This window comes from Sinohyriopsis cumingii, chromosome 2 (assembly GCF_028554795.1).
Source record: "Sinohyriopsis cumingii isolate HCF-2022 chromosome 2, ASM2855479v2, whole genome shotgun sequence".
Taxonomy (NCBI): Eukaryota; Metazoa; Mollusca; class Bivalvia; order Unionida; family Unionidae; genus Sinohyriopsis; species Sinohyriopsis cumingii.
The window spans coordinates 19239986-19258590 of record NC_142962.1 but is presented as its reverse complement, the minus strand read 5'-3'; the positions used below and the strand labels follow the sequence as shown (position 1 = coordinate 19258590).

Genomic DNA, 18605 nt, shown 5'->3' with positions numbered 1-18605 from the left:
AGAAGAGACTGGCATAGAGAGCAAAGTGTCATAAGTAAATAAATAGATCAACCAGAAGAGACTGGCATAGAGAGCAAAGTGTCATAAGTAAATAAATAGATCAACCAGAAGAGACTGGCATAGAGAGCAAAGTGTCACAAGTATATAAATAGATCAACCAGAAGAGACTGGCATAGTGTCACAAGCATATTCAATTAAATTACATTGAAAATATCCCTATGAATTAAAAAAAACTTCCATAGCAGCCAGCTTGAAGCATAAATAGAAAACAAATAGAACATCTTGGTTACAGTACTGTATAAGTCCTTAGGGTTATACCCACAAGGGCTAGTGTTATAAAAATTTTTTTAAACCTTTGAAGTCCTATTTAATGACACATATTTCTCCACAATATAAAAAGATTAAGCACTGCAGAGAAGCTGCTTATTGGGTCATTAAAAGGTGTGAATCTAAGGCATGACCTAAAAGACATACCGGAAAGACAAGTTAAAAATATGTTTGCTTATTTATATCCATAGGTCATGAGAAACCTTTAAAAATGCCACACCTTTTGCAGATTCCCAGATGCAATGATAATTCCTTGATTTGATAAAACAACTTGCAGATATCATCGCACATACAAAATTTTCCAGGCAGACTTAAGGCGGATTTCAGGCGGGGTTTTTAAGTGCTTTCTGCCTAAACCATAATTGCTCATATTAAGGGAGCTTAGGCGAATTTTAAGCAGAATTCAGGTGGATTCAGGGTGGAATTTTTGGCAAAATTTGCAGATTAGTTGTTCTAATATTCCACTTGAATAAAAAGAATGTGTCTAACATTTCCACCTAAAATAAAAATCTGCCTGAAATTCTGTAAAACAATTTCCAGGCAGATTTTAGGTGGATTTCAGATAGGCTTCCTAAGTGTTGTCTGCCTTACCATAAACTTAAAGAAGCTTAGGCAAATTTCAAGCGGACTTTAGAGTGATTTCTGGCAGAATTTTAGGCGAAATATGCAGATTCTGCTTAAACAAAAAAATCCATCTAAGATTTCCGCTTGAAATAAAATTATACTTGGAAAAAAAAAAAACGCCTGAAATTTCCACCCTAAGGTTAATCTAAAAAAAGGCAGCCTAAAATGTCTACATAAATATCATCCAATAAAAAAATCTGCTTCAGATTTCTATTAAACTGCCTAATGATTCTTAGGCATTATTGAGAATCAATGATAAATATTCACATTAATTTTTTTAATGGATCATAAATTTTATTTTGACATACATTATCAAATAAGATCTAGGTTTTTCTTGTCCTCATTTTCTTTCTTGCTTACAAAACCTAATCTGAGATGTCATCATTTAACTCTTTTTCATTTCACTGAAAGTTTGGTGAGATTTTGCAAATATTTTGACTAAAACTTTCATTGAAATTTTGGTGAGATCTCACTAAAATTTCACTGAAATATTTGAGATTTCAAAAGAATTCTGACCAAAACTTTCATTTTAATTCTGGTGAGGTTTCACAAACATTTTGGCAAGATCTCTAACATTTCATTGAAAGTTTAGTGAGAGTTTACTAAACTTTGGTGAGATTTCACTAAAATTTTGATCATTATATAGTATTTTACTGAAGTTTCAGTAATTTTTCAGACATTTCAAAAGGTTTTAAATGAAAAATGGATATGAATTAAACAGACTTTATTAACCCAGGTGATATTTCAGTGTACGTGAAACAAAATTATACAGATGTTGTAATTATACAACATCCAAAGCAAGAGATATGGCAATAATAATAATACAAATACTAATACTAATACTAATAATAATAATAACTTTATTTAGAGAAGGTAGCTCAATTAGATACAGAACTAATCTACCTTGAGGCCTTCTATCTGTTATGTACAGTATATGCAGTCAATACAACATTATGTGAGAATCTGGCTTGACACTAAAAATTTAATTGATTTAAAAAAATCAAAGTATCAAGCCTGGAACAGATGCACAGGCATCTGTGAACACATAAACATATATAAAATATAAAATATTTTCCTGAATTGAAAACTCTGAAAATGATGCAAAAGTACAGAAAAGCATCCATTTGAAACATTGATTATGAAAAGAAGAAATGCTTTGAGCCTGCAAAATATGTCACTGTTGTACTGCAGACTTGATTTTCAATTAATGTACAAACCATGATGCTGTTGTGGTCTCTTGAATTTGTCCTTGTTCCATAAGCAGCTGTGACAAATGGTTATCATGATATAATTACTCTTATTTTACACTGAATTCTAACACAAGTAGAATATTTTGATAATGTAAACAATAATACCACTCACTGTATTGACTTTCTTTAATGGACATGTGTATCAACTATTCCCACTATACATTGTCCCTCCTTACATTCTTGAAGTTAATCAGTTTGAAGTTATATAATTTTGAAATCATCCTGGTTCAATTCCTTGTCATATTTAGCACATTAGGTGCTAATGTAAAGCTATTTATGGCACAAAAAGCAAAATACTAGTCCTGGCATTCAGTTTTCATACATACTGGCCATTTACATTCCCAATGACTTTGTATTCAATCTATTCTTATTGCCGCACATTTTTCAAATGGTTATTCAAACTCATCCTGCTCGAAAAATCAATATGCGATGTTTAGCAAGCATGCTCATTCCCATCCGTTTCTGTAACATGATGATTCATTGGGCAAGTACAAATTTTGACCAATCAGAAAGCTCTTTACAATGATCATATGTTAAACAACATACGGAACAAATACTTATTAGAAAGTTTGTTATGGAATGGGACCGGATAGAGAATTATCAAAAAAACAAACAAGCAATAAAATCAGTTTCCAGGGTCCATATCGAGGACAATCAGATTCAGGTCAGGAAAAACATGAAAATTCTGCTTTAAAAGGGAAAATAAGAAAACATTTTTGTTTGAGAGCATTTAAGTCCAATTGAAGGTAAACATAAATACAACAACAACAATTTGAAAAAGAAATATAACAAGGAAAGATGTGAAGAGAAGTTATTGTTCCCAAAATGAACAATAAAATTACAGCTATCAGAAACAGGAACTATAAATGTTGCTGAAAATCATTAAAATTGTGCAAGAAACAAAAGATATATTTTATTATATCTTATTGATATTTTTTATTGAAATGTCGGTGATATTACAATCACAAAACATCACTATATATTCAGAATTTTTGGCAAACTCTCAGTGAAATTTCAATCACAAATTCTCACTGATATTTCCAGAAATGTTGGCAGATTCAGTGAAATTTCAATCACAAATATTCACTGATATTTTCAGAAATTTTGATAAAATCTCCAAAAATACCATAATTTTCGTGAAAAGGCGACATTGGAGTGAATGTTAAAAAATATTCACTGTGATTTTGCTAAAATTTCATTCAAATTTTCACTAGAGTATGATTTTTGTAGAACATATTTTAATAGGAAGCAAAAAAACTTATTTTTCAGAGTAAACATCAGATCAAGTCCAAAATCTACATTGCACCAAATTCATCTATGCTTGTAGTTCTTTTGATAAAGTTCAAAATTATGCCTAACATTTCTGCTAAAATCAGTATAAGTTCAAAATTCATCTTAAAGTAGGAAAATGGACTGGACAATCAGAACTTTTCCATCAAACAGTTATCCTTTTGGAGGAATATAAGAAATAGTACGCTTAACTATTAGATTGATTCAATCTGTCACCTTAGCCCTAAAAATTGTGTATGGGTAACCTGTATCATTTTGTTTTAGGCCATTACTGAAGGTGTGGGACAATCTGTTGGTGATGGGTCTTGGGACTGATGAAGACCTCCACCAGCTGCTTTGTCTGCTTGACCCAGAAACATTTGATGAGAGCTTTATTTCAGGTAAGTGCTACACTCACTACTCATCAACCCCATTGCAAGAGTAAAACTACCAACAAGTCACAATAGTTCACGATCATTCAGGTTCAGCAGATCTTTAATATCAGTATATAAATGACATCTTATATTAGCAAATTTCTAATGAGCAAAATGTAATCTTTTATGGTAATGGTTGAATGCTACAAACAATTCAAAATGGTTGTTGGGATGCAGTGCTATGTAAACACAAACATTATGAAATGATGTTGCTTTATTCCAACACAAGCATATTTTCAGAGTGCAAATGACATGAATCATTGCTGATAGTAAGGGATGTACAAATTAAATTATATGCAAAATATCAATTGCAGCAACATTCAACACTACTCCTCCACTAAATTGTTAACCTAGCAGAGGGCTATTCAACACTACTCATCCACTAAATTTTTAACATAGCAGAGGGCTACAAAGTTCCAGTTGGAAAGTAGGATGCATGATAATTTCCACAAGTTAGATCAAAGCAATCCATATACAAATGCACTCTGTGCATACAATTTTTTTTATATTTAACTGTTGCAAAGTATGCATTTGTAGGTTAATACAAAAGGGTATTTGGAAATTCTGATAATTATTTATCAAAGAAAAATGTGTGTACTACAGGGTTTTTACAGTTATGCCCTTTCCTCACATTTGCACATGCACAAACTTGAACATTTATGGAAGATGAGATTATAGTCTAGCATGGCTGGATGGATAGTTACTTAAGTCAGTGCTGGTGCGGTTGTGCAGAGTAAATGGAGAATGAAGAAAGGAAAAGATGAAGTGGAGTTTCTCACCAAATGGAGAACAGTAATTTTAAAGTGATAATAGTTGCTGGGTTAGATGAACCACAAATAAACCCAACAGATTTGATGCAGAGTTTCAGAAATCTTGGCTGTCAGTACATGTAGTTACAACACAACACTATGAATATGTTCCTTAAGATGGTAGACTGTGAGAGGGTGTTCTCAGCACAGAATGCTATTCATACACAGACAAGGAACAGATTAAACTCAAAAATGTAAACAGGTTAATACTTAGTACAACTAGATGGGGAATCTCAGTTTACATCAAACAAAGTGGAGTAGGACGAAAGAAATATTTAATATTTAGGTGTTGGGCAATTATGGCAGTTCACATCCTTTCTTTTTTTCAACTCATTCCTTGCTCTTTTGATAATGGGAGAGATTTCCCTACTCATTCAGAAAAAAACATTCAAGCACTCTCTTCAAATAAAAAAGATTGTGTAACTAATATATGATCTTCATTACAGCAATGGGACCATTTAGAGTAATTCACTATTCATTACAGTATGTTTATTGTTGTGATGAAGATTGTTTTCATTTAAAAGGTGACCACAAGAAGGGATTAATCAACATGAAGCTTGAAGAAGCTGTGAAACTTGAGGTAATTTGTCTGAATTGGTTCGATCTGTGTCGACTAGTACTTTAAGTAAGATCTGTGTTCTCTAGATGTCTTACGCATCCATTGTTACTGTATTTGTATTCCACTTGTCTAACTGTGATCTGGATAGACCCAGATCTGCTGTTTCATACAAGCCATTGTTCATCAGTGTTTTTGCAATTGAAAGTATGATCTCAAACAGCATAGACCAAGATCTTTTGTTACATGATACCACAACTTGTCAGGGTCTTTACTATTGTACATATGATCTTGAACAGCATAGACTAAGATCTGTTGTTGTATGATACTTCAACTTGTCAGGGTCTTTACTATTGTACATATGATCTCACACAGCATAGACCAAGATCTGTTGTTACATGATACCACAGTTTATCAGGGTCTTTACTATTGTACATATAATCTCACACAGCATAGACCAAGATCTGTTATTGCATTATGCCATAGTTGATCAGGGTCTTTGCTATTGTTTGTGTGAGCTGAAACTGCATATGACGAGGTCTGCTGCTGCATCTTGCCACTGTTTTTACCATTTTATGTGTAATCTCCTACACATGGACCAAGATATGCTGTTACATTATGCCATGGCTGTTTGGGGTCTGTACCACTACACACACACACACACACAGACACACACATATCAGACACACGCACACACATATATATATCAGACACACACACACACACACACACACACACACACACACACACACATATATATATATGTTAATGTTGATGTTGTGGGGTTTAACGCCATTTTTCAGCACACGATAGGCTATACATGGCGGCCAGTATTAATGGTGGAGGAAGAACCCGGGAAAACACCGGGAAGAACCACCGACCCACGAGAAGCTACTGGCAAGCTTTCTCACATACCCACATTGGCCGAATCCTAGACTCGAACCCACGCAGACAGAGGTGAGATGGCAGTGATCCGTAACAGAGAGTGCTTTAGACCACTCGGCCACTCAGGCCCCCCCCCCCCCCATATATATATATATATATATATATATATATATATATATATATATATATATATATATATATATATATATATATATATATATATAGACACACACACATACACATACACATTAAAAATAACATGGCTTTTAAAGTGTTGGTATAAAGCAGTTTGATATACCAATACTATTAGTATATCAAATTGTGATCTGCCCATTGCACAATAATACGCATACATAAACATTCTTGGAACTGTGTGCTGTTGGGTCTATTCCTATAAGATCAGTGATGAATTTCCACTCATTAAACATTAGTGACATATGAAAATAATGATTAAAAGTAAAATTAATCACTTTTTTCTAAATGAATTTAATATGGTGCACAATTTCATTGCAATCCTTTCTTTTTCCATTTCCCCCTCCCCTCTCATGCACAAGGGACAAAATATGCAGAAATCTGGAGTGAGAGAAATTGTGCTGGATAAAAAACTTTGAAACTGAAATTGCACCAAGTAACCTACAATATCGTTCTTCATAACTATGTTTTTACTTCCCTTAGGATCTATCTAAAGTATTTATATAATCAATGATACTTATATAATCAATGATACAAAGTTGCAGTTTCCGGTCGACACAGTAAGGTAAATGTCTTGGTTACGGAGCACACATATATAATGTATTTAAGGCTTTGTTGATGTTGTTTCTTAAACCTATTATAAGGTTCTAAAAATTGATTATTATTAATTAAATATGAAAATATCCAAATGCCCTCCCCTCTCTCTCTGTTAACCATTATATCAAGATAATGGCAGCAAACATGAAAAGATGAGAATAGAGGATTTTCGCTTGTGTAATACCATGACATCTCTGGGCCCTTGAAGAATAATGGTAAATATTAAGTCAAACTGACCAAAGGAAGAGAGAGAAAAAGAGAGAGAGACAGACAAATTTATGGTCAGTAGTAATGTTAATTAAAGCAGAATAATGACTTAGATCATGTTTAAATATATAAAAATATTTGTATTACCTCTTGTTGGTTCCTTGCTTCGCTTAGATTCTATTCCACGCTGATTTCCTTGTGCCTGTACATCAATGCATTGATGACCACTCATTATTCAAGAATCTAGGTGTCTGTAGGCCTAGACCTCGACTTTCTTCTTTAAAACCATCTTTCACCTATTTTCAGCTTCAAAACTTTTTTACCAATTTTGATCCAACTTGGTATGAATATTTCTTTAGACATTGCTTTATCAGAGTTGTGTCAGTGACGCAATGGTATGATAACCAGGAGGAAAACCTACAGATCATTTTTATCTCCTATCAAATATAGTTATTGTAACTGATAAACTATTGTTGAATAACATTCTCTGTAAAACTGCCTTTAGATATCAGGTTCATTCCTTGTATGAACACCTTTGATATTCATACAGAAGATTCCAGTGCTCCATCTAGCTTACTTTAAGTTATTCAGAGCAGACAGAGAGATAAAAAACCATGTTAGATATCAGCAATTTATAGCAAATAGCTGGGAATTATTCTGATATGGGTGTGTCTTTCTATCCAAGGCAGCTACCTTTTTATTACAATTGCTTTTTGATAGTATATGCTAGTTGGATAATATCAGTCCCATGTTGCTTTGTTGTGCAAGCATATTTATTTAAGCTCCCATATTGCTTTGTTGTGGAGGCGTATTTATTTAGGCTGGTTAGATACAAATCTTAAAGCGGTATTGATATCTTGTTTAGACATGTAGCATAGTCTTTATAAAACATTTGGCATGAGTTTAATTTAATGTTTTTCAGGTGTGTCACATACTTCAACACTTGTGTGACCTGCAGTTGAGACACAGGGTGGAGTCAATCATTGCCTTCTCAGATGAATTTGTCTCAGCAGCACAAAATGTAAGCACAATAAAGGTCATGGCAATAATTGACCTTGGTTAGGTCCCTTTGTGAAATTTTGAGTAAATTGACATAAATATATATTCTCTATCTACCTATGGAGATGACCATATTTTGTACAAATTCTAATTCAGGTTCCTTTTACAGTCCATTTCACATTTGTATCACCTTTGTTAAGTAAATTATGCAAGGTTTCTGTTTAAGGGGCACCAATTTTTGATAATTTAGTTTTGAAAGATTGACTGTTACCATTTTTGAGGTACAAGAAATGGTAATGATAACTGTAACACTACATACATGACATTTTTTATTAACAGCATTAAAAGTACTTGCTAACATTTATATTTTTCTTATTTCCTTCATCCATCCGATGACTCAAGCCCATCATAATCAAAATAATAGATCAGTGTTTCCAGTCACCATAGTCTTATGACAATTCCAACTTCACTAGCTGCTGAATAACTTTGGGTAATAGATTATGTTAACTTTTAACCCCTGGCACTGCGTTTACATGGCAGGTAGTATCCAACTGATAAGCTCTGTAGCATCATTGTCATGTATGATACACTAAAGTGGGTGGTATTATAGAAAGGTGGACAAATATAGCTCTACAATGATACCAAATAATCTATAAGTTCTAGTTGCACTAACAAATACAGAGGGTAAACCTAATTTTTTTTTACCTGATTTTTTTTTTTTTACACCCAAAATTCGCCCGTGGTCGGAATCCAATTTTGTGTCCGGATTGTAGACTTTTTGGCCTCAGATCTAAGGCAGACCGGTCTGAACTGCACACAGTCAGATGCACCTTTGCAAAAAGCAGGATAAAATGGACATTTGGAATAAAGAGTGGTCTTGATACAAAAATGATGGGTCCGTTAAGCCAAAAAATAAATAAAAATAGAACTTCAACTTCTCATTTGCGAGCGAAATAGCCAATGAAAAATGATGTTTCTAACACAGCTAGGCATTAGGTTAATGGGAAATAACTTGGAAGTTGATGTATTAGGATGTATTCAGAAATAGCCCACAACATGTGTTTCCTACTTGCATTTCAGTCAAAAGCAACAAAAACTTCCAGGGGTTAATGAGTTAATTGAAGGATAATTAAGTAATAAATATCATTTTCTTTAGCTTACCAAATTGTAAGGCCAGATCATAATATATTATGGTCCTATCAGTTCTAACCTACTATTTACAATTTCTAAAGTAAAAATGTTTGGCAAGGTAGCACATGATTTTATAAAGGGTATTTTTTCTACAAGGTCTTTAACATTTGTTTAATGAATGCCAAGCCCACATACAATATAGCCATTATCACTGAGAATAACAACTTCTTCTTAAAAACCACTTGACAAAATTTGATCAGTTTTGAAAGGAATCATCCAGGCATAAAGATCTTGCAGATTTGCTGATCCACAGTAAAATATTGTAACCATTGCTAACAACAGAAAAACCAAGAAATAACATATTTTCAAACACATCTCAACAGATTTTGACAAAATTTAACAGAATGCTTCATGTTATAGATGGTTTTCAATTTGGTTCATCATAATTTGACAGAAGCATTGCAGAAATGAGGTTCCTCAGATATGACACTCTGGCTGACCAGCTATTAGAGAGAGATAGTGGTGGGGTGGGGTAGAAAACCTTTAATAACTCAACCACCACTCAGCAGAATATTGCCTACTTTGCTAGAATATTGCTAATTTTGATAGAAAAGCAAAATGGCATAAAGTTCATTCAAGTTATGCAAATGAGTTCAGTCTGCCATAAAATATGGCCACTGTTACTAAAAATAGTAAAAACTGGAAACAACTTCTCAGAAACTGCTTAACAGAATTTTAATTAATTTAAATGAAATAATTATGTCATAAGGGGCTTTCAGATTTTTACAAATGTTGCAGATTTGCAATCAAAAGTAGCAGCATTACTAAAAATAGAAAATTCTTTAAAAACTATTCAACAGAATATGATCAAATTTGAGATAAAGCATCTAGGTATGAAGGGTTTTTAATTTGGCAAAAATGATGTCAAATCTGTCATAAAATATGACTGCTGTACTAAAAGCAGAAAAAGTATTAAGAACTTCTTCTTTAAAGACATTTAACAGATTTTGACAGTCTGACATGACAGGCTAACAGAATGCTGTTGTTGTTGTTGTTGTTGTTGTAGAGTTTAACGCCATTTTTTAGCACACGATAGGCTATACATGGCAGCCAGTATTAATGGTGGAGGAAGAACCCGGGAAAACCCCGGAAAGAACCACCGACCCACGAGAAGCTACTGGCAAGCTTTCTCACATACCCACATAGGCTGAATCCGAGATTCGAACCCACACAGACAGAGGTGAGATGGCAGTGACCCGTAACGGATAGCGCTTTAGACCACTCGGCCACTCGGGGCCCCCAACAGAATGCATTTTAGCTTTAATGGTTTTCACATCTATACCACTGATCCATGGAATTTCATATGTTGTGGTATCTGTCCATTTGCCTGCTGCCAATTTCACTTTATTAGCTTGATTTCTTCATTAACTACAGTTGCAAAACATTTTTGATGGCTTGTACTAGTAGTAATGAAGAACCCAATTTATTTCAGGGTCAAGAGATCAAAGGTTAAGGTCACTGACGGTTAGAATTAAAACTGGTTTCTGCACAATAACTCAAATTGTTCACTGTTTGCTTACCAAACTGTGTTGATAGCTTTAGCTTGGGGTCAGAAGGCCAGAGGTCAAGGTTATTAATAGAAAGAAGAAAAATAGTTTCCAACAATTATACAGATTCTCCACAATCAGCAATTCTGAAAGTTTATGGATGGTTTGTACTTGAGGAAAGGAAGAAGCCGATTGATTTTAGGGTCAAAAGATCAAATGTCAAGGTCACTGACTGGAGCTAAAATGGTTTCTGCACAATGACATGTATTCTACAAAACGTATATCTGGTGGACCAAACTTTGTGGATGGCCTGCACATTGGATTAGGAAGACTTTTGATTTGGGTGATCATAGGTCAAAGGTCTAGGTCACTGTGACTGAAAGAACAAGAATGTTTTCCACACAGTAACAGTACTTCTTCATCAAAGACATGGACTGATCTTTGTGAATAACTTGCACATGGGCTAATGAGACTGTGACTGGAAGAAGAAATGTATTCTGTGCTTGAATTTCAGTTATTGTCCATGTACCTTCACAAAAATTTGTGGATCACTTGAAAAAGACGCCTATTGGTTTTGGGATCAAATGATCATGGTCAAGTTTACTGAATGAAAGAAGAAAAACTGTTTGAGAATAATTTCTTTTGTTCTTGATCACTTACCTTGACCAAAGTGTGTGGAGGGGTATGCACTTAAGGTATAGAAGAAACCTTATCATTTGAGGGTCAAAAGAGCAAAAGATCAAGGTCATTATTGGTTCAGAGAAAAACAGTTAGGCATATAATATCAATCAGGTTGCTTGTTTTAACAGACTTTAACGTTGATTCAACTCGGCTTTTCAGATTTGCAGAGCATCTGTATTTAAGAAATTTGAAACAAGTTTACCCTAAAAAGAGCCAGTTTTGGTTTCTGGGGTAACTTTCTCACTTACACCTGTTTCATTGTTCATCATCTTTTATATCAACTTTATTGGCAGCACTTTTGAAATGACCTATCTTAAATGTTTTAACATGGAATGGTATTTTCATCATGCACTAAAGTGTTAGAACTAACGTGTGTTAAAAAGTAAATCAATTTATCGTCACTTAACTGCTTCATAAATTGCTGTTTCTTCTATATATGCCACAAATCTAGAGTATGTCTGCTACTATTGCTAGGCTTTCAGGCCCCAGATACATCTTGCCATGTAATGATAGGATTTTTTTTTTCAACCCCATTTGATACGTGCAATACTCTTTTTCACGTTCGTAACAGGACTGCCTCACATTTAGTTTTTCTTTGGAATGGTAATTATTGATTTTATTTTAATGTTGATGACAGGACCAGCTAAGACGGTACATTGAGATCAAACAGTCCAACCTCCCATCCTCAGTGGCTGCCAGGAAAACAAGAGAGTTCCGTTGTCCACCACAGGAACAAATGAGACATCTTTTGGCATTCAAAAGTGATGAGGATGATCCATTGCAGCAGTGTCCTTGTCGGCCCGATATTCAAGCCATGCTTTGGAACTATCACAAAACCTTGCTTAAACACAGTGCCATGCCAAGTTGCCTGGCTGAATTGGAGGAAGGGGAGAATCATGGGAAGGAACTGGCAGAGGAACCTAAGTCCTTTGGGTTCAGGGAAAAGCTCTTACGACTGGTTGGGCAGGCAAAGGAGGAAGAGAAGAAGGTAGTGGAAAGGGAACCTCATAATGGTAAGCCAGGTAATTATGTGTGCTGCACAGCCATGTTGTCACCGCTGGGCTATCAGTGTTGTCTCTTCACAATCCAATTTTGTATACACTGGACTTAATGGTTTTTTGTTTTGATGTTGAAGTATGCTTTAGAGCAGGCTAGTATGTATGCTTGATTAAATATACATGCACACACATCATATATACATGCACACACATGCATACACATAAAATATAGATGCACACACACATACATGCACACATCAAATATACATGCATACATGCACACACATATATGCACACACATGCATACATACACACACACATGCATATATGCACAGATGCACATACCCACACATATTTGAGCACATTTTTTTATCTTATAGTTGATGAGATAGCATTGGTGCCCATATTGCATCAAACAAGTTTAGTAACTCACGTGTTTAGAAGTCTAGGCAAGTAAAAGATGAAGGTTTCATCTCCTCCACGGCATCCCAGCACTTGAAGGAACAACAATCTGGTCCCTTGCTTCTGCTCTTGGCCTAGAAGCATTTCATTCTGATCACCTCTTGCTGTCTTCATTGAAGGGAAGCGGACCCAGTCCATTAAGCAGCTGCCATTTAAGCCTCCCTCTTACACATCCAGAGCTAGATGTGCTTGACAGGGAGAAAGGTTGTGGGCCCCATTCCCTTTCATAAGAAAGGTGGGCAGGCAGCTCATGGGACTCACTTAACTGCTATGCAAGGGTTTCCATGGGTACTATAGTAGTCCTCTTTAGAGGCCTGGTTGAGCATAATAGACGATGGGTGAGTCCTTGCTAAAAAGGATACCGGCCTTAGTTCCAGTAATGTCCTCTGCTTGAAATATTCTTGTCTGGCAAGAACTGTATTCTTTTCCCCCAATAAAGTTTTGTGTGGTTATAGGAAGAGGTGCATACCCTTTAACAGAAGGGCTCAGGTTAGAGGATGTTAAATGACTTGTCTCTGGCATTCTATTCCCAGATTTTCCTGGTATCCAAAAAGGGTTTAAAGTTTTGGTTGTTTATCAGTGTTTCCACCTTAAACAAGATAGAGACTGCAGCTTCAGTCAGGAATGCCATGAGACCAAGTGATTCATTGGTCTCTATCAACCTCAGCCGTGCATACTTTTACATCCAAATTTTTCCTCCTCACAGGAATTACCTCCAGTTTTGCTTTGGTTGTAAGTTTTCCAATTTCATGCTCTACTGTTTTGCCATGTCTCTGTCCCAGAGCCTTTACCAGATTGCTGGAAGTAGTTGCAATCCACCTATGGTCACAGTACTCCAGTATTATAACAACTGGCTGAATCACAATTTACTCTTGGAATCCCTCAGGCAAGATCTTTAAGGCTGCTGATTCATAGTGATCTGGTTAGAGAAATCAGAGCTAATTCCATTTCATGAATTTCTATACTTGTGGATGAATTCCTCACCAACATGTCGTTAGTCCTTGTGTATCTAGACAGAATCCTGTTACTCTTGGATTTACTGCGAGTGGAGAATTATTTGTTGGGTTCTATCTATTCCTACTGAGAAACATGAACTCTACCACAGACCGGGTTCCTCAAAGAAGACTTTACTTGCACCCTGCTTCAGTTTCTCCTTCAGGAATCCCCTCACAACTTTAATTTCTTTAGGGTCAGAATTTCACCACCACTTGAGTTGGTGGACAAATCAGATTTGGTTTTTAATCACAGTTCTTATGCATGACTCCAAATCCCACTCCTGTTTGTTCATGGATCTGTCCGGTTCAGTATAGAATACTTACTTGGAGCCAGAAGGGCTACTTCTTCAGGGTTCACGTTCCATGGAAGAAACCTGCCATATAAACAACATAGTTGGGTGTGTCAACCAAGTAAAAAAAAGTGTTGTGTGATGGTCTTCTCCAACAACACATTGGTGGTAGCATGCCTGAGGCAGTGAGGAGACAAATATGCTTCTTCTCTATGCATATAGGTTTGGAACCAGAAGGAATTACCCTCAAGGTTTGCCATTTTCCTAGCAAGAAGAATATTCTGGTTGACAGTTTGTCTAGGTGAGGCAGGTTGGCCCTGTGTAATGGTCTCTGTACTTGTCCATAGCATAGTCCCTGTTCAGGTTGTAGGGGAGATAATTGGTCACCTTATTCATGGTGTGACTGAAGAACAATCTCCCCTTTTAGGTCTCTTCAGTCCTAGATCAGTGGATGCCTTCAGTCTGTGGTGCTATTGTCTTGTTCACTCATGCCTTTCCACTGTTCAGAATTATTCTGCTAGTGCTCCACAAAGTTAGGATCTCTGGTACTCAGCTTGTTTTGATAGCTACTTTGTAGCCTCCATGGTCATGGGTCATTGATCTTCTTGACATGTTGGTTGACCATCCCTGGACTTTCTCTTAAAGGAGGAACCTGCTTGTCACAGCACATGGTGTCTCATCATATGGCAGTCCACAGATTCAACAGCACATGGTGTCTCATCATATAGCAGTCCACAGATTCAACAGCACATGGTGTCTCATCATATAGCAGTCCATAGATTCAACAGCACATGGTGTCTCATCATATAGCAGTCCACAGATTCAACAGCACATGGTGTCTCATCATATAGCAGTCCACAGATTCAACAGCACATGGTGTCTTATCATATAGCAGTCCACAGATTCAACAGCACATGGTGTCTCATCATAATAGCAGTCCACAGATTCAACAGCACATGGTGTCTCATCATATAGCAGTCCACAGATTCAACAGCACATGGTGTCTCATCATATAGCAGTCCACAGATTCAACAGCACATGGTGTCTCATCATATAGCAGTCCACAGATTCAACAGCACATGGTGTCTTATCATATAGCAGTCCACAGATTTAACACCATAATTGGCTCATCTTAAGCAATCTTTATGCCAATACATGTTTTTGAGCAAGATTGTCAGTTGCATTTTTCAGACCAGGAGATGGTTTACATGTCTGATGCAGAGTGGAGAATCCTAAGCAATCAGTGCAGTAGGAAAGGCACTAATCCTAGATGCCAATCTACAAGTGCATTGGCTGATTTTCTTCTATCCTGTTTCTACTATCAAGAGCTGTAGGACAGCCCACCCATTTGATCATGCTCAAGTTCTCAAAAGCCCCAGTCATTAGACTGGATCCTCATATTTCCAGTCTTGTCAGGTATTTTGAGCTGCAGGGACTGGTGTCTCATTCACTAAAGCTACCATGGAATTTTTTGTGCATGTTTTTGGTTTTGGTGCCCCCCCACCACCATAAACCAATTTGTGCATTGGGTGAAGTTTTTTTTGCCCCTAAAAATATTTGCCTGCTCTTCTTCCTGTCTCTGAAACAAAGGAGTTATTTTCTTGCCCAGGCTATGGGAAAAGGCTGTTTTAAGTTAAACAGCAATTACAAGTCTGCATCTCTCCTTTGTCATCCTGGTTCTGTAGACAAAAAACCGGCTTCACTGTTTGTGCAGTTCTCAAGTCTGAGTTACATCTGTGCTCTACAAGTATAAGAATCAGTGAGGTGTCTGTGGATGTACATGACCACAAAACATAGAGACCTTTGTAGACTTATTTGTTATCTTTATTTTTATTAGCATAATATATCCATTACCTGCTTTTATTGCATTGTTGTCTATTTTCCTGGCACAAGTCCACAGTCTTGAGTTTATTTTTTCTCCAGTCATTAATTTTACTTATTGACAACATTGTCCTAGTCTGATATTTTAGTAAATTTCTGTCATTTGGAATATTGTCCTTCTATTCCTTGGACTTTATATAGCTCATGTATCTCCAGCTGCTTGTTGTTTTTTATGTAGTCATTTGGTGTGTCTCTGGTCAATTGTATACATTTTTGTGTTTTAATTTATATTTTCTCTGCAGTCCTTAAATAATTGTGCTTATATGTGTCCATTTTCATTACATTTTATGGGGTTTTAAACCTGTCTAGTGAAGTTATGCTTCCTTATTTTCTAATGTAAATATTACCTTCCCATTTCTTGTTCTGGCTGGTAGCTTTTATTTTTTTATTTTTCCTGTTAGCATTTCAGTGACATTTTCTGGAAGGAAGTTGCCAACACCTGGTAGTGAAACCAGTCTTTGGGGTAAAAAAGAAGCACAGGTTTCTTCCACTGATGTGGCCCTGATTCAAGATGGTATTTTCATTGGAGTTGAGTTCCCCAAATAGAGACTGCTGCTTCAGGTCATCCTTGTCTGGTGAAGGGTGCTGGTCAAAAGTCACCTAGTAATGCATCAATTACTGGTCATAGGTCACCAGGCGCTAGACACTGGTCATAGAGTACTGGTTGCCAGTCGCCAGGTAAAGGTGATTTAGTAACAATCATCTGGTGTCTGTCACTGGTCACCAGGTACCAAACACTAGGCAGCAGCCACTGGCCACTTTAACTAGCTACGTGTAATGGTTCAAGTCAGCTACCACCCAGCACTGATCATGGGAAAAGTGTCAGGTTGAAACCCACTCTTTCTGTATGTTACCATTGAGTACCTATGGGGAATAGGCTCCAGGCTTTGATTTGCCATCTTTAACACTTTCGAAGAATGAGGAATTATTCTGGAGGGTTGCAAGCTGACCATATCTTCATTTCTTCCCTGGGCTGCTTATTTTAGATTTGTATTGATTGGGGTTCATCAGCCCCTTCCCTGGGCTGCTTATTTTAGATTTGTATTGATTGGGGTTCATCAGCCCCTTTCTCCAAGGACAGAAGAACAGTTGGTTCTTTCCATTCCTCCCCACTGTGACTGGAGGTGGGACAATGAACCCACAAGCATTTTATTCCCTTCTTTATTACATCCCCTTCTTCAAGGAGGGAGATGAATGATATAGTTTTGTCTTCAATATTGCCACTTCCCAGTAGACCCAGTTGCATCAGGCCTCTAATTTTTTGGAGTCCCCATCTTTGTTCCACTGTATGGGTCAGGTTATGGAGGAAGAGTACCTGCATATTCTGTATCTGAAGCACTCAAGGTTTTTTGGACACTAAAATCTTATCTGGTTTGTCCAGTTGTCCCAGGCTGAATCTAAAATGAAACCTGTGTTGCTTCCACACTCAGCAATGTTAAGGAGTTAACACAAAAGTTTTCATGAGGCTAAGAGGTGACCAGACAGCAGAAGGAGTTGTCTGTCCCATCTTTTATGTTTCGGCCCCTGGTTTCCACTTCCAGTTTTAGGGCCCATTTGCCTGCTTGGACACGTAAACTCCAGTCTTGGACTATGGTACTTATCAGGTGAAGATATTGTTGGGGACCTTTGTCTCTCTGTGATGTTCTTAAAGGCTTTCTAATGCAAGGCTTGTGTGCTCATTACTATAGTTTCCCATGCTTTTCTGTTTCCACCTCAAGTCACTTTGCAGAGATTTCAGAGGCCATTCCCAAAACCTTAAGACATATGCTTAAAACATCCATTGCACTGTCTGTTGAACTCTACACCTCTGTAGGGATGGTGCCATAGAGACATCAAGGGTTTTTGCTAGAGCCCTTCCTGGTTGTGAAAACATTATTTGAAGGGCTAATCCCTACTCTAGCCTCACAAGATTTAAGGGATCAGTAGTACTGGTCACTGTCCATAGTACTGAGCCCAGCTAAACTGAAGAAGAAACACCCTATACAATCAGTGGTCCCATTGTTTTTAGCAGAGTTGTCTGACGAAGCTTAAACCTTTCTTTGCCAGGTTTTCACATGATCAGGTGTCTGGAGGGACCAGGGTAGTAAGTCTAAAGATACATCCCCATTTCATAAGGAGGAAGGCAGTCAGTGTTATAGAGCCATTTACCTTCCTTCCGTGCCATCTATTCCCAATGGTTATATATCACCATATATGGGTACTTCAACAATAAGTACACAATATGTGGCCCTCCACATCATTCAGTTACCTCCATTTGGTTCCACCACTCAATACAAGTATCCCTTTGTGAATAGGTGTACACCCTTCTAAGAAAGGGCATGGCAGATAGGACTACAAGTATACAAAGTTCTGGATTTTATTCCAAGATCTTCCTGATTTCAAGACAAAGAGGAAAGTTACAGCTTATTATATATCTTTCCCCATTTAACATGTTTCTTCTAAAAGAGTGCTTCAGGATGGAGACATCCATC

At 36.7% G+C, this 18605-nt stretch overlaps 1 protein-coding gene across 8 annotated transcripts in view; it reads left to right on the top strand.

Moving 5' to 3' along the window:
- LOC149804420 (ryanodine receptor-like) overlaps positions 1–18605 on the top strand; it is a 538410-nt gene that overhangs the window by 266032 nt on the left and 253773 nt on the right. For all 8 annotated transcript variants that reach the window (XR_016415653.1, XR_016415652.1, XM_089940121.1 and 5 more), the window contains 4 exons: positions 3756–3871; positions 5238–5293; positions 8073–8171; positions 12146–12530. Coding sequence is in view for 6 of the 8 variants with exons in the window: in XM_089940121.1 (XP_089796247.1) it covers positions 3756–3871; positions 5238–5293; positions 8073–8171; positions 12146–12530 (656 nt within the window). In the remaining 2 variants the exon portion in view is untranslated. The remainder of the gene's footprint in view (positions 1–3755; positions 3872–5237; positions 5294–8072; positions 8172–12145; positions 12531–18605) is intronic.